This window comes from Chrysochloris asiatica, unplaced genomic scaffold (genome assembly GCF_000296735.1).
Source record: "Chrysochloris asiatica unplaced genomic scaffold, ChrAsi1.0 scaffold00384, whole genome shotgun sequence".
NCBI classification, from domain to species: domain Eukaryota; kingdom Metazoa; phylum Chordata; class Mammalia; order Afrosoricida; family Chrysochloridae; genus Chrysochloris; species Chrysochloris asiatica.
This window is the reverse complement of record NW_006408902.1, coordinates 1,292,427-1,308,319: the sequence shown is the minus strand read 5'-3', so window position 1 is coordinate 1,308,319 and position 15,893 is coordinate 1,292,427. Positions and strand designations below refer to the sequence as shown.

At 38.6% G+C, this 15,893-nt stretch overlaps 1 protein-coding gene across 1 annotated transcript in view; it reads left to right on the top strand.

The window, feature by feature from the left end:
• PKD1L1 (polycystic kidney disease 1 like 1) overlaps positions 1 to 15,893 on the top strand; it is a 270,006-nt gene that overhangs the window by 56,175 nt on the left and 197,938 nt on the right. The window contains exons 11-12 of the mRNA XM_006876506.1: positions 9,334 to 9,393; positions 10,531 to 10,707. Coding sequence (XP_006876568.1) covers positions 9,334 to 9,393; positions 10,531 to 10,707 — 237 coding nt within the window. The remainder of the gene's footprint in view (positions 1 to 9,333; positions 9,394 to 10,530; positions 10,708 to 15,893) is intronic.

Here is a 15,893-nt window from a genome sequence, read left to right as displayed (position 1 = left end):
AAAGCATCAAGAGAAGATGGAAGGAATACACAGAGTCACTGTACCAAAAGGAAATGGTTAATGTTCAACCATTTCAAGATGTAGCATATGATCAATATTCAATGATAGTGAAGGAGGAAGTCCAAGGTGCATTGAAGGAATTGACAAAGAACAAGGCACCAGGAATTAATGGCATACAACTTGAAATCTTTCAAGAAAGTGAGGTGGCACAAGAGGCACTCACTTATCTCTGCCAAGAAATTTGGAAGACAACTATCTGCCCAAATGATTGGAAGAGATCCACATTTGTGCCCATTCTAAAGAAAGGTGACCCAACGGAATGCGGAAATCATCGGACAATCTCTTTTGTATCCCATGCGAGTAAAGTTTTACTAAAGGTAATACAGAAACAGCTGCAAACATACATTGACAGAAAACTTCCACAGGTTCAAGCCGGATTCAGAAGAGGTCGTGGAACAAGGGATATCATTGCTGATGTCCGATGGATCTTGGCTGAAAGCAGAGAATATCAGAAAGATGTTTACCTGTGCTTTATTGACTATACAAAGGATTTCAATTGTGTGGATCATGACAAGCTATGGACAACATTGCGAAGTATGAGTATTCTGGAACACTTAATTGTGCTCATGAGGAATTTGTACCTGGACCAAGAGGCAGTTGTTCGAACAGAACATGGGAACACTGAATGGTTTAAAATTAAGAAAGGTGTGCGACAAGGTTGTATTCTTTCACCATAATTATTCAACCCATATGCTGAGCAAATAATACGAGAAGCTGGGTTCTATGAAGAAAATGTGGCATCAGGATTGGAGGAAGACTCATTAACAACCTGTGATATGCAGATGATACAACCTTGCTTGCTGAAAGTGAAGAGGACTTAAAACATTTACTGATGAAGATCAAAGAGCACAGCCTTTGGTATGGACTACATCTCAATGTCAAGAAAACAAAAGTCCCCACCACTGGACCAATAAACAACATTCTTATCAGCGGAGAAAAGATTGAAGTTGTCCAGGATTTCATTCTTTTTGGATCAACTATCAACACTCATGGAAGCTGCAGTCAAGAGATCAAACGACGTATTGCATTAGGCAAATCTGCTGCCTAAGACCTTTTTAAAGTGTTGAAGAGCAAAGATGTCAGCTTGAGGACTAAGGTGTGCCTGACCCAAGCCATGGTATTTTCATTAACCTCATATGCATGTGAAAGGTGGACAGTGAATAAGGAAGACCATAGAAGAATTGATGCTTTTGAGTTATGGTGTTGGAGGAGAATACTGAAAGTGCCATGGGCTGCCAAAAGAATCAATAGATCCATTTTGGAAGACGTGTAGTCAGAGTGCTCCCTGGAGGCCAAGATGGCCAAACTTCGTCTCTCATACTTCGGACATATTGTCAGGAGGGACCAGTCATTGGAAAGGGATATCAGGTTTGGTAAGGTGGAGGGTCAGAGAAAAAGAGGAAGACCCTCAATGAGATGGATTGGCCAAGTGACAGCATCAATGGACTGAAGCGTGGCAACAGTAGAATAATATCCATACGCCTATAAGGAAGACTGGTTAATACCACTATTATTCAAATTTATACACCAACCATTAAAGACGGTGATGATGAAATTGAAGAATTCTACCAACTTCTTCAGTCTGAAATTGATCAAACATGCAATAAAGATGCAATGAAAATTACTGGTGATTGGAATGCAAAGGGTGGGGAAAAAAAGAAGCATCAGTAGTTGGAAAATATGACCTTGGTGATAGAAATGATAGTGGAGATCACATGATAGAATATTGCAAGACTAACAACGTATTCACTGTAAATACCTTTTTTAAACAACGTTAAAGGTGACTATTCATATGGACCTCAGCAGATGGGATACACAAGAAGCAAATTGACTTCATCTGTGAGAAAAAATGGTGGAAAAACTTCATATCATCAGCCAAAACAAGGCCTGGGGCAGGCTGTGGAACAGTCTGCTCATATGCAAGTTCTGGATGCAGCTGATGAAAATTAAAACAAGTACATGAGAGCCAAAATATGACCTTGAACATACCCCACCTGAATTTAGAGATCATTTGAAGAACAAATTTGATGCATTAAACACTAAAGATTGAAGACCAGAAGAGTTATGGGATGATATCAAGAATAGCATACAGGAAGGAAACAGGAGGTCATTGAAAAGACATAAAAGAAAGAAAAGACCAAAATGGATATCAGAAGAAACTCTGAAATTTGTTTTCTAGTGTAGACATGCTAAAGTGAATAGAAGAAACGAGGAAGTTAAAGACCTGAACAGAAAATTAAGGTCAGCTCAATAAGACAGAGTCAGATTCATAATAAAATGTGCAAAGACCTGGAGTTAGAAAACCAAAAGGGAAGAACCTATTCAGTATTTCTCAAGCTGAAAAAACTCAATTAAAAATTGACTTTTGCAATATTTAGAGATCCTATGGGCAAATTATTGAATGATGCAGAAAGCATGAAAAGAAGGTGGAGAGGTTGTTAACTGCCATTGAGTCACTTCTGACTCATAGAGTCCCTGTATGGTGTTTCCAAGGAGCAGCTGGTGGGTTTGGACTACCAACCTCGTGGTTAGCAGTCCAGTGCTGAGCCTACAGCCCCATACCAGGATTCCATACACAGAGGCAGTGTACCAAAACAAGTGGTCAACATTCAACCACTCAAGAACTGATGGCATTGAAAGAAGTGTAAGCTGCTCTGCAGGCATTGCAAAAACCAGACTCCAGGAATTGATGCAATACAAATGGAAAGATTTCAACAATCTGATGAAGCACTGGAGGCACTCACTCATCTATGGCAAGAGATTTGGAAGACAGCTACATGGTCAGCTGATTGGAAGAGATCCATATCTGTGCCTAGTCCAAAGAGAGGTGACCCAATGGAGTATACAAATCATCAAACAATGTTAATATCATATGCAAGTAAAAGTTTGCTGAAGACTATTTAAAAATGGCTGCAACAGTACATTCACAGGGAGATGTTGAAATTCAGGATTAAGAAAAGTCGTTGAATGAGGGATATCATTGCTCGCATCAGATGGAGAAGCTGGATTATATGAAGAGCACTGCATCAGGATTGGAGGAAGAATCATTAAAAATCTGTGATATGCAGATGATAGCACTTTGCTTGGGGAGCAAAGAGGAATTAAAATGCTAATGAAGGTCAAAGACCACAACCTTTAGTATTGATGTAAAGAATTAAAGTAAACAAATAAACTATGATAAATGGAGAAAAAATTGAAGTCAGAGACTTCACAGATCAGAGATCCACAGTCTACATTCATGGAAGGAGCAGCCAAGAAATCAAATAATGTATTGCATTAGGCAAATCTGCTGCACAAGAACACTTTAAAGTGTTCAAGAGCAAAGATGTCAGTTTGAGAACTAATGTGTGGCTGACCCATGCCACTGTAATTTCAAATGTAGGCGAAAATCGAACAGTGAATAAGGTGGTAGTTGTTATTTCTGTTGTGCAGCTGGTGGATTTGAACCGCTGACCTTGTGGTTTGCAATACAGTGCTTATCCAGTGGTGCCACAGTAGGAGAATTGATGCATTTGAGTTAAGATGTTGGAGACGAACACTGAAAGTACCATGAACTGCCAGAAAACCAAACAAATCTGTGTTGGAAAAAAACAACCAGAATGCTCCTTAAAAAACCAGGATGGTGAGACTTTATCTCTTAGACATCTGACATGTTCTCAGGAGGAACCAGTCCCTGGAAATGCATAGCATGCTTGGTAAAGCAGAGGGTGAGCGAAAAAAGAGGAAGACCCCCCAACGAGATGGATTAATAACAACAATGAACTCAAGCATGACACTTGTGAGGATGGCACAGGACTAGGCAGTGTTTTGTTCTGTTGTGTATAGGGTTGTGTTAAGTCAGAACTGACTCAGGGCACCTAACAGCACCAGTAAGTGTATTATTGTGAAGTAGTCTGCTTTGCTTTTGAATTCAGTTTAATATATGTAGTTTGGGGCTCTTTCGTTGGCTATGTAGATATTTATTATGGTATGTCCTAATGTGTGATTGTTTCTTTCATTATTATAAAAGGTCCCTTCCTGTCTCTTATGATGGTTTTGCCTTAAAGTCTATGTGATCAGAAATTAATTTTGCCATGCCTCTTCTTTTTTGATTTTCCTTTGCTTGACATAAATTTTCCCATTCTTTGATTTTTAGCCTATTTTTGTCTTTATGTCTAAGGTGCTTCTCTTGTTGACAGCATATTATTGATGGGTCATGCTTTCTTATCCATTCTGTTACTCTGGTAGTGTAGTGGTTATGAATCAGGCTGTGAACCACAAGGTCAGCAGTTCGAAACTACCAGCTGCCCCGCAGGAGAAAGATGAGGCTTTCTACTCCCATAAAGATTTACAGCCTTGGAAACCTTGTTTAGGGTCGCTATGGGTTGGAACCGACTCGACAGCACTTAATAACAGCACTCTCTCTTTATGAATGCATTTATCCAATATATATTCATTGTAACTATGGATAAGCATGAATTTATTGTGGCCATTTTCTTGTGTGTGCGGTGCTGCTAATTTCTTTGTTCCACTGAGTTAAGTTCTTTTGTGTGAATTTTCTTACCATTGTTGTTCATTGCTATTGTTTTAGGGTTCACTAAATCTATGATTTTCCTTTTTTCATTTTGATGAAGTCTGTTAATTTTTTAAGGTAATTAATTAATTGTTTGTTTTATCTTAAAGTTCTCTTTCTGTCCATTTGGAACTTCTGTAACTATACTTTTTATTCACTCTTTTTACTTTGAAATTCTCTCCATTTACAAATTGACATCTCGTTCTCTATATTCAGTTTTGCAGGTTTGTTTTCTTTGGACACTTGTATAACTAGGTTGCCTTCTGGGTGGTGTTATCATGTATTTAATCTCAGTATATTGTCTACCATTATTAGGTCTCTGCCTTGAGAACGCCCTTTAGTATTTCTTGTAAGGTTGGTTTGGTTTTTACAAATTCCTTTAATTTTTGTTTATCTGGAAATGCCCTGCTTTTGCCATTGTATTTGAGGGACAGTTTCGCTGGGTATATAATTCTTGGAATTTTTTTCTTTCAGAGTTTTATATGTTTCATTCCCTTGCAGCCTTGTTTGTATGATTTATGACACAAAATCAGAGCTCAGTCTTAATAATTTTCCTTTGCAGGTAAATTTTCATTTTTTCCTAGTTCCTTTCAAGATTTTTCCTTTGTCTTCAGTATTAGAAAGTTTGATTATGATTATGTCTGGGAGTTTTCCTCTGGGGGTCTGTCCTATTCGGACTATGTTGAGTGTCCTGAATGCATATCTAATTATCTCTCATGATAACAGGGACATTTTATACCAAGACATCTTTGAAAATTTCACTGTGATTTCCAGCTCTGGAACTCTGATCACACATAAGTTATTGCTTTTGATTATGTCTTTCATACTTTTTTGGCTTTCTTCATTTTATCCCTGTTCTTTTTTCTGATTGTTCTTCAAGCAGATTGTTGTTGTTGTTGTTAGGTGCCATTGAGTTGGTACCGACTCATAGCGACCCTATGCACAAGAGAACGAAACACTGCCCGATCCTGGGCCAACCTCACAATTGTTGCCACGCTTAAGTCCACCGATGCTGCCACTTTGCCAATCCATATCACTGGGGGTCTTCCTCTTTCTCTCTGACCCTTCACCTTACCAAACGTGATATCCTTTTCCAGTGACTGGTCCCTCTTGACAATATGTCCAAAGTATGAGAGGCGAAGTTTGGCCATCCTGGCCTCCAAGGAGCACTCTGGCTGTACATCTTCCAACACAGATCCGTTTGTTCTTTTGGCAGCTATGGCACTTTCAATTAGTATTGAGCAATTTGTCTACAAGTTTGCTAATTATTTCCTCCCATTGACTCAGTTCTGCTCCTTTGCTCTTTCAGTGTGTTATCTATTTCTGAAATCTTACTATTATTCTTCTGAATTTTGTTTGTTGCTTTTATGTGGTCACATGATTTCTTGAATTAGTCTAGAATTTTGCCGGTGTTTTCCTTGATTTTGTCTGTCTTTTTTTCAACATTTGCCTCAATTCATTGAGGATACGTAAATATAAATTTTGAATTCTTTCATCAGGCAGTTCCGATGATTTTTCATGTATAGGCTTGTTTTCTGTCTCTGCATTTCAGTCACTTGTTTGAGCCCACCCTCTCTGGTTTCTTTGTTTGAACTGAGGTTATCTGTTGTCTCCAGGACATTGTGGTGGTGGTGTTTTTGTATTTAATTTATATTGAATGTTGGAATGTTTCACCCAGGCTTTTTAAACTTTATTTTGCTTTGATACACCAGGAGACAGGTGGTAAGCACTTATATACTGCCAAACTAACAGACACTGTAGCAGTGTATATGTGCTACTCTGCTTGCTAGCTTGGCAGTACTTAGGTGCTTACCTCCTGTCTCCTGGTGTGTACGATGGAGAATGGGAGTGTGTGCATAGTTTTCTGTTCTCTGTTCAAATGGAGCAGTTGAGGGTGGGCTAGGCTGGTGTTGGCCTCCATCTTTCACTGACTGGGTGGTTCAGGAGTGGGTCGTGGTACTTGCTTAGTGGATGGTGTTGCAGGAGATGTTGGTATGGCTGGGTAGTCTGGACATGGTTGATGTCTTCTGCTGTGTGTAACAAAACACAAGAAGGAAAAAGTAAAACAAAAAGCAATTAAAAAAAAAAACGAGAAATAAAACTCAAATTTTAAAAGGAGGAAAAAGAAATCTAAAATCATTTTTAAACAGGAGGGGGAAAGATACAATGAAAAAGAGAGGAAAGGAAGAAAAAAAGAAGAGGGAAGAGAAAGAAAAGTGAGAAAAATAAAGGAAAGAGAAGACAAAAAATAAAAAGAGAGTGAGAAAGCAGGGATTAGGAAACCTGATTGATGCTTCTGCTGGTTGAGGAGGAGTTGGGGGTAGAGCATACAATCAGGGTTAGCATGCTCTGCTGGCCTAGGGTGCTGTGAGGGATGGGTCAAGATCTTGGATACCAGTTCAGCCTGCCTGAGAACTGGCTGAGAGTAGAGGACCCAGTTTGGGAAGGTTTTTCTGCTGCTTAGGAAGACAAGTAGAGGCAGAATATGCAGTCCTGGATGGCACATTCTGGTAGCCCAAAGAGGTGTAGAGCACATGTTTCCAAAGTCACAGGTGGCATGTACATACATAATGCTGTACTCATAAGGATGTGCTTCTGACCTCAGCCAGGGGTGGGTGGCATGTTTGTGGGGGGTGTCACTGGCCACTGAGTGGGTGGAGATTGGGGATGGACACACTTCTAGTCACTGGGAGTGTGGGGGAGATAAGGAGAAACATTCGTAATGGCCATGTTACGTGGAGCCCTGCTGGCAATTCACTACTCTGTGTAGATCCTCATTTGCTGTTTTCTTTTAGGGACTTCTCCTAGTCAGTATTTGGTTTATTGCTCTACAGTTTCCTTTGAAACTCAGGATTCCAGGATTATCATCCATATCTATTTCACTTCGTCTCTCTGATTGTCTTTGTAGAGAATATGGGTGGCTTGTCTGCCTAGTTTGCTATTTTGCTGAAAATATCAAATGACACTTTTTTTTTTTTTTTTGGTCCAAACTTTTAATACTGTTAAATATTTGTTTAAGTTCCTTTCTGTAGAGCAGTAGAACTGCTGGACTCTTTGAGATTTGGTGCCGTTTTGAAGTTCTCAGATTCAAACCCACTGTTAGTGGAGGCAAACACAGCTGATCCAGGTGTACCAACTGCGTCATTCTCCTGGGAGCCGCTGCAGAAGCACAGTGGCCGGTCTGCCTCTTCAGGTGTGGGAAGCCACTCCCAAGAGTCTGCAGTGGGTGTCCACCAGGTTTCTGCTGCTGTTGCTGATGCTTCAGATCAAGAGGATGGTCCTGAGGAAACAACACTGTCTCCAGAACCAGGGTTGTTGGAAGCGAGACCTCCATCAGGAAGTTTGCCCCCACAGAACTTCTCTGGTAAACACCAGTCTTTGCATGTTGTCCCTTTTATCTGTCCACCAACATTTCCATTGGAAAGAATAGTTGTGGTGGTTTAATTATGAAACCAGTTAAACATAAGCCTTTAAATTGGAGAGCGCCAGGTTTGTGCTAAAATATCCAAGTCTGAGTCTTCGTTTCCTTATCTCCAAACTTGGAAAATAATGTTATCCACTCCAGTGGGTTTTAAGAATAAAGTGAGATCTCAAATGTACCTTTGTCTTTCCCTAATAATCAGGTGGCTCATTGTATTGTTGTTGTTGTTGTTGTTAAGTGCTATTGAGTCAGTTCCAACTCATAGCGAGCCTTTATAGGGTTTCCAAGGAGAAGCTGGTAGGTTTGAACTGCCAACCTACAGCACTTTACCATTAGTCTTTGGTTTTTAGGTTGAACTGAAACTATTCCTGTGCTTAAAAAACCAACAGAAAAGTTCATTATCAGTAAGGAAAGTTCAGCTGTTCTTTTCCCTTGCTATCTCTGAGCCCTGGTGTATCACTGTAGGACAAGTGCTGGACTTGTAACAACAAGGTTGACACTTCAAACCCACCAGCCACTCTCAGAAACCTTATATAGGGTTACTATGAATCAGAACCAGTTTGATGGCACTTGACAATAACAACATCCCTGACCTAATGACTTCATGAGATTGCACTGCCTACTTAAGCAACAGTGATTACTTTGCCCTGTGTGCCCTGCAAATGCCACTGTACTCAAGGTTCCCTCCTGAGGTTAGCTTGTAGACAGGAGTTGCCTTTGGGAGGCAGTGCTGAGCAGACAAAAATGTCGCATTTGGAGCACAAGGCTCTTATGTTTTGTTTCTCTCCTCAAAGGAAAAAAGAGTCAATTGTGTTCTCTAAAAGAACAGTGCAAAACATACTTAATACAGAAAAGAATGTTGGGCCTGCAGTGTGTGACCCTATCACATATTAGCACAGCTATTTTAGAAAACTACACACCTACAGAACTCTGGCGTGGCGCTGTGGGCTAATGCGTCAGACTGCAAAGCTGTTTGAACTGCAAGGCCGGTGATTCAAGCTCACTAGCTGCTCCTTGGAAACCCTATACAGGGTCGCTATGGGTCGGAGTCGACTCGACAGCATTTAACAACAACAACTTGGAACTCTAGCTCTTTCTTGACATATGGGCCAGTAACACCTGCCTCTCACATTAGTTATGATGATAAAGTGATAAACTATTGGAGGACATTTTATAATCTAGAAAGTAATTTCTGAATTTTAGAAATTGATCAGGGTTTGGGTCTATCAAGAGAGTCAGTATTAATTTCAGTAGATTCTATGTTTTAAATGAAACATAATGATTTTGCCCTTTCACATAGATTTTGAAACCTACTATGGTGATATACAAGAAGCAATACCCTCAAAAGGAAGACAACCAGGTGACTGTGATTTTGATGTTACCTCTTTCCTTAACCCCTTATTTTTCATAACACCTATCTGTCTCTCACCCTCTTTTCTGAAACCCAGACTTATATGCCTTCCATGTCTTCCATCAAGCCCATTGACATCTCCCTAGAATCAAAGGAAAAAACTTCTGCTCATGATACAACTTGACTCAAATTTATATTCCTAGCTTACATGCTCCTAGATTTCCTATACCCTGTGCCCAAAGGTGGGTACTCTCCCTCTTCCATGACTTGATTCATGGGTTCCTTGGCTGAGAATGACTCCTTCACATTCTTCCCAACTGGGCTACTTGGTGACCTTCCTCCTTTCAGGGCTGATTCAGTGATGATCTCTTCAGGAAGGCTTTCTCCGTCTTTGCCTGTAAACCCTTAAGTTATTTCACCACACAACAGCCAGAATCATTTGGGAACCTAATAGATTGTCACTCTCCAACAATCCTCCAAGAGCTTTCCTTAACATTTAGGGTAAGCACCAAGAACTGTGGCCCAACATTAGCCCCTGGTGATTCCTCTAGCCTCACTGTTTACCATTCTCCCCTTATAACCCTAGTCACAAAACAGAAGAGCATCCCCACAACATTGTCTTTTTACCCAACCTGGAACTTTCTTCCTCCAGACTTTCAAAGAACTCACTTAAGTCTCTACTAAGAAACTGTCTTCAGAAAGGGCCTCTGACCATCCCTTTCCAATTCTGGTACATTGTATTCATCTTCATGATACTTACTATATTACGTGATTTCAGATTATTTCTTAAAGTATTTTCTTGTTTATTTTCAATCCTCTTGCCTACTAAATTCCAGATAGCAGGAACTCTGTTATGGGACTCACTACTGTAACTCCAGGTTCTAAATAGACTTAGGGCTTAGTAGACCAAAATCCATATTTGTTGAATAAATGAATGAATGAAGAAAAGAACATGCAATTTTTCTAGTAACTGTATGCTAGCAAAGTACATCTCTTAAATATTATTCCTTTTAAGATACTATTTTAGATATACGGTATCCACTAATAATAGATATAGTTATTCATATCATTAAAATCTTTGATAATTTAATAAAATTATTACGGATTATTTTCAGTGTAATCCACTGGCTTGATTTATCTTTTCAGGGAGCATTATCGACTTTCCCAGACCAGAACCAAGTGGAAATGATGACAAAAACCCCAGTGATGGGGATAACCTGCTTGGTCCATTCCGCTATTGGGGTAATGCCAGGCCCTTACTAATGATTGACTGGTCCAAATCCCTGATTAGCCCAGCTGTTTTCCAAGGCTATTCCCTATCAGGTATGATCTCCTTTTGCATGCTAGAATGATTTGGGTATCAACCCTTCCACTTCTGTTGATTTTTTATTTTTTAAATAGTTATTTGCAATATGTTCCTAGTGATAATTTTGTTATCTCTTGTACACCTTTCAACTTGATTTTGTCCCTTTCTGCACAGCATAGAGTTGGAGACTCTGTTACTAAAGGTAGAATTAACTCCTGTACCTACAGAAGCTTCATGTTTATAGATTGAAATGCCAGCTCCAAATGTAAAGTGGGAACAGAGCCATTGCTTGGAAGCTGAATGTGCAGGCCCAAATGTCAGTATTTGCTAAATGTGTGTCTCTCAACATCCTTATGTGCACACGTCTCTATTATGAACTTCATTAGTTTAGATTAATCATTTGCATGTATTAATCAAAATAAAGCTATTTCTGAATTACAGCTGTGTTCTTAACCAATTTTTCCCACCACAGTTTTATTTTAATTTACTGGGCTACACTTTTAATGGTAATACATATGATTAGGACTTAGCAATAAACTTTTCTATGGGGGCTCTGACCTCACAAGGTTATTAGACGATTTCTTCCTCTTTCCCCACAACAGCTCAGGATATTTTGTTTAAATAACCAAACTTGTATTCAGATCTTTTAAATTTTCACAGAGAGTAGTGAAGGTAGTCACCGTCTGTCTGTCAGTTTGTTAGACTATTGTGGCTTGTGTGTTGTGATGCTGGAAGCTATGCCACCAATGTTTTAAAAATCACCCATGATGGAGAGGTTTCAGCTGAGCTTCCAGACTAAAACAGATTAGGAGGAAGGAGAAGCAGATTACTTCCACATGTTTAGCCACTGAAACCCTGATGAATAGCAGTGGAACACTGTGAGGTAGCATCAGAATATTGATTATTGAAACATGATGAATATCACCAGAATACTGTCAGATATAGTGCTGGAAGATGAGCCCCTCAGTTTGGAAGTCACTCAAAATACAACTAGAGAAGAGCTGTCACCTCAAAGTAGAGTTGACCATGTTAATGTGAAGGGTGTAAAGCTTTTGCAACCTTCATTTGCTAATGAGGCACAACTCAAAATGTAGAGAAACAACTAAACATTCATTTATAATCTGAACATTGAATGTACAAAGTATGAATCTAGGAAAATTGGAAGTTGTCAAAAATGAAATGGAAGCTAGAAAGAATGATATCCTAGGCATTAGTGAGCTGAAATGGACTGGTATTGGCCATTTTGGATTTGACAATCACATCACAAGATTTAGTATACTGGGAATGCCATACTGAAGAGGAATGCCATTGCATTCATCATCAAAAAGCACATTTCAAGGTCTATCTTGAAAGTATAATGCTGTCTGTGACAGGACAATATCCATACACCTACAAGGCAGACAGTTATACCACTATTATTCAAATTTATGCACCAAATACTAAAGACATGATGATGAAATTGAAATTGATTCAGTCTGAAATTGATCAGATGTATTGATGATTCCTGGTGATTGGAATGCAAAGGCTGAAAACAAAGGGGAAACATCAGTAGTTGGAAAATATGGTCTTGGTGGGTGAAATGATGGTGGAGATCACATGATACAATTTTGCAAGACCAAAGACTTGTTCATGACAAATACTTTTTAAACAACATAAAAAATGAATATACATATGGACCTCACAAGATAGAATACACAGAAATAAAAGAAAATTTATTTGATTAAGAGATGATAAAAAAAGCTCATATCACCAGCCAAAACTAGGCCATGGGCAGACTGTGGAACAATCCATCAATATACAATTCAGGCTGAAGCTGAAGACAATTCACACTAGTCCATGAGAGTCAAAATAGAACCTTGAACATACCCTACATGAATAGAGATGATCTCAAAAACAGATTTGATGTATTAGACACTAATGACCAAAGACCAGAAGAGTTCTGGAATGACATCAAGAACATCATACAGGAAGAAAACCAAAGTTCACTATTAAGAAGACAAGAAAGAAGAAAAAGACCATGTGAGTGTCAGAAGAGACTTTGAAACTTGCTTCCCAGCATAGAGATGCTAAAGCAAATGGAAGAAATGAGGAGGTAAAATAACTGAACAAAATATTTCAAAAGGCAGCTCAAGTAGATAAAGACCTGGATTTAGAAAACCAAAAGGGATGAACACGCTCAGCATTTCTCAAGCTGAAATAACTTAGGAAACATTCAAGCCTTGAATTGAAAAATTGAGGGAATCTAGGGCTAAGTATTGAATGATGAGGAAAACATCAAAGGAAAATGGAATGAATACAGAGAGTCATTGTGCCTAAAAAAATTGGTCTATGTTCAACCACTTTAGGAGGTAGCATATGATTAAGAGCCAATGGTACTGAAGGAAGAAGTCCAAGGTGCACTGCAGGCATTGGCAATGAACAAAGTTCCAAGAATTGATGGAACACAAATGGAAAATTTTCAACAAACTGATGCAGGACTTAAGGTACTCACTCATCTATACAAAGAAATCTGGAAGACAGCTACCTGGTCAACTATTGGAATGTGCCAGTTTCAAAGAGAGGTGACCCAACAGAATGTGGAAATCCTCAGACAATATTAATATCACATGCAACAAGAATTTTAGTAAACATAATTTTTAAATGGCTGCATCTGCCAGAGGTTCAAGCCAGATTCAGGTGCATGTTGAATGAAAGATATCACTGGAGACATTAGATGGCTCTTGGCTGAAGGCAGAGAATACCAGACAGATGTTGTGCTCATGAGGAACTTTACCCAGACCAAGAGGCAATCATTTGCACAAAACAAAGGGACAGTGAATGACTTAAAATCAGGAAGGGTGTGCAGTAGGGCTATATTCTTTCACCATACTTATTCAAATAGAGAACTCTACAATAATATTGGGAGATTTTAATACATCATTTTAGAAAAAGAACAGAACATCCAGAAAGAAACTCAACAAAGACAGAGTGTAACTAAACAACACAATCAACTTAACCTTCTAGATTTGTACAAAGCATTCAACCCAATAAAAGTACAATACATATCCTTTTCTAGTGCACAGGAAACATTCTCCAGAATAAACCATGTTTTAGCCCACAAAGCAAGTCTCGATAAGTTGAACAACATCAAAATGCTAGAAACCATCTTTTCAGATTATAGTGCTATAAAATTGGAAATCAACAATAGGAAGATAAAGGAAATAAAATCAAATATATGGAAACTGAATAAGAGCTTACTTAAAAGCTATTGGGTAAAGAACAAATTAAAAAAGGAATTCCTAGAAACAAATGAGAATGAAAACACAACATACCAAAACCTTTGGGACTCGGCAAAAGTGGTGCTGAGAGGACAATTTATTGCAATAAACACACATCCAAAAAGAAGAATGAACCAAAATTAACACATTAACACAGCATCTACAACAATTAGAAACAGACCAATAGAGGGAAATTACAGGACCAAAAGAAAAGAAATAATAAAGATTAGAGCAGAAATAAATGAAATAGAAAACAGAAAAACAGTTGAAAGAATGAACAAGAAAAAAATGTGGTTTCTTTGAAAGGATTATAACATTGAGAAACCATTGGCAAAACTGACAGAAGAAAAGAGGAAGAAGATACAAATAGCACTCATAAGAAACCATATGGGTGATGTCACAACAGAATCAACGGAAATAATAAAGATAATGATAGAAAACTATAGAGAGGTATACTCCAACAAATTTGAAAATCTAGAGGAAATGGATACATTTTTTAGGAAAACATGACCTACCTAAATTAACACAGAGTGAAGTAGAAAAATTGAACAAACCTACAACAAAAGAAGAAACTGATCAGGTCATCAAAAACTTCCAGCCAAAACAGTCCAGGCATAGTTGGTTTTATTTGAATTTTACCAAACATTCAGGGAAGAGCTGACGCCAATGTTACTGAAACTATTTCCAGAATATAGAAAAGGATGGAAAACTTTGAAATACATTTTATGAAGTGAGCATAACACTCAACAAAATAGTAATTGAAGGGAAATTCCTCAGCATAATTAATCTCAATGGAGAGGCATTGAAAGCATTCCCGTTGTGCACAGGAACTAGACAAGGATGCCCTTTATCACCATTCCTGTTCAATACTGTGCTGGAATTCTTAGCCAAAGCTATAAGACAAGATAGGGAAAGTAAGGCATCCAATTCAGCAATGAAATGATAAAGCTCTATTTGCAGATGTTGGTGTTGTTGTTAGGTGCCATTGAGTCAGTACCAACTCATAGCAACCCTATGCACAACAAAACAAAACACTGCCCCATCCTGGGCCAACCTCACAATTGTTGCCACACTTGAGCCCAGTGATGCTGCCACTTTGCCAATCCATCTCGCTGGGGGTCTTCCTCTTTTTCTCTGACCCTCCACCTTACCAAATATGATATCCTTCTCCAGCGACTGGTCCCTCCTGACAATATGTCCAAAGTATGAGAGTCGAAGTTTGGCCATCCTGGCCTCCAAGGAGCACTTTGGCTGCACTTCCTCCAACACAGATAGGATCTTATATATAGAAAACCCCAAAGACTCGGCAAGACAATTATTGGAATATAGAAGGATTCAGCAAAGTGGTGGGGTATAAGATCAATATACAAAAATCACCTAGATTCCTCTATATTAATTAAGACAGACCTGAAAAGGAAAATAGGAAAACAATACCATTTACAATAGCCACCCAATGGATGAAATGCTTAGGAATAAATCTAACTAGAAAAACAAAAGACCTACCCAAAAAAAAACTACAAAACAGTATTACCAAAAGACAAAAGTTTTTTTTGTTTTTTTTGTTTTTCAATGGAAGAATATACAATGCTCATGGATAAGAAGGCTTAACATTGTGAAAATGCCAATACTTTCCAAATCAATCTATCGATATAATGCAATCTCAATGCAGAGTCCAACATCCTTCTTTTAAGAGATGGGAAAAAATGCCCATGAACTTTATATGGTGAGGAAAGAGACTTTGGATAAGCAAAGGACTGCTTAAGAGAACAAAATAGGCCTCTCATTCCCTGAATTCAAAATTTACCATACAGCCACAGTGGTCAAAACAGTCTGGCACTGGTACAACAAAAGATACATAAAACAATGGAACATAATTGAGAACCCAGAGGTAAATTCATCCACATACAGGCAACTGATCTTTGACAAAAGGCCAAATATATGAAATG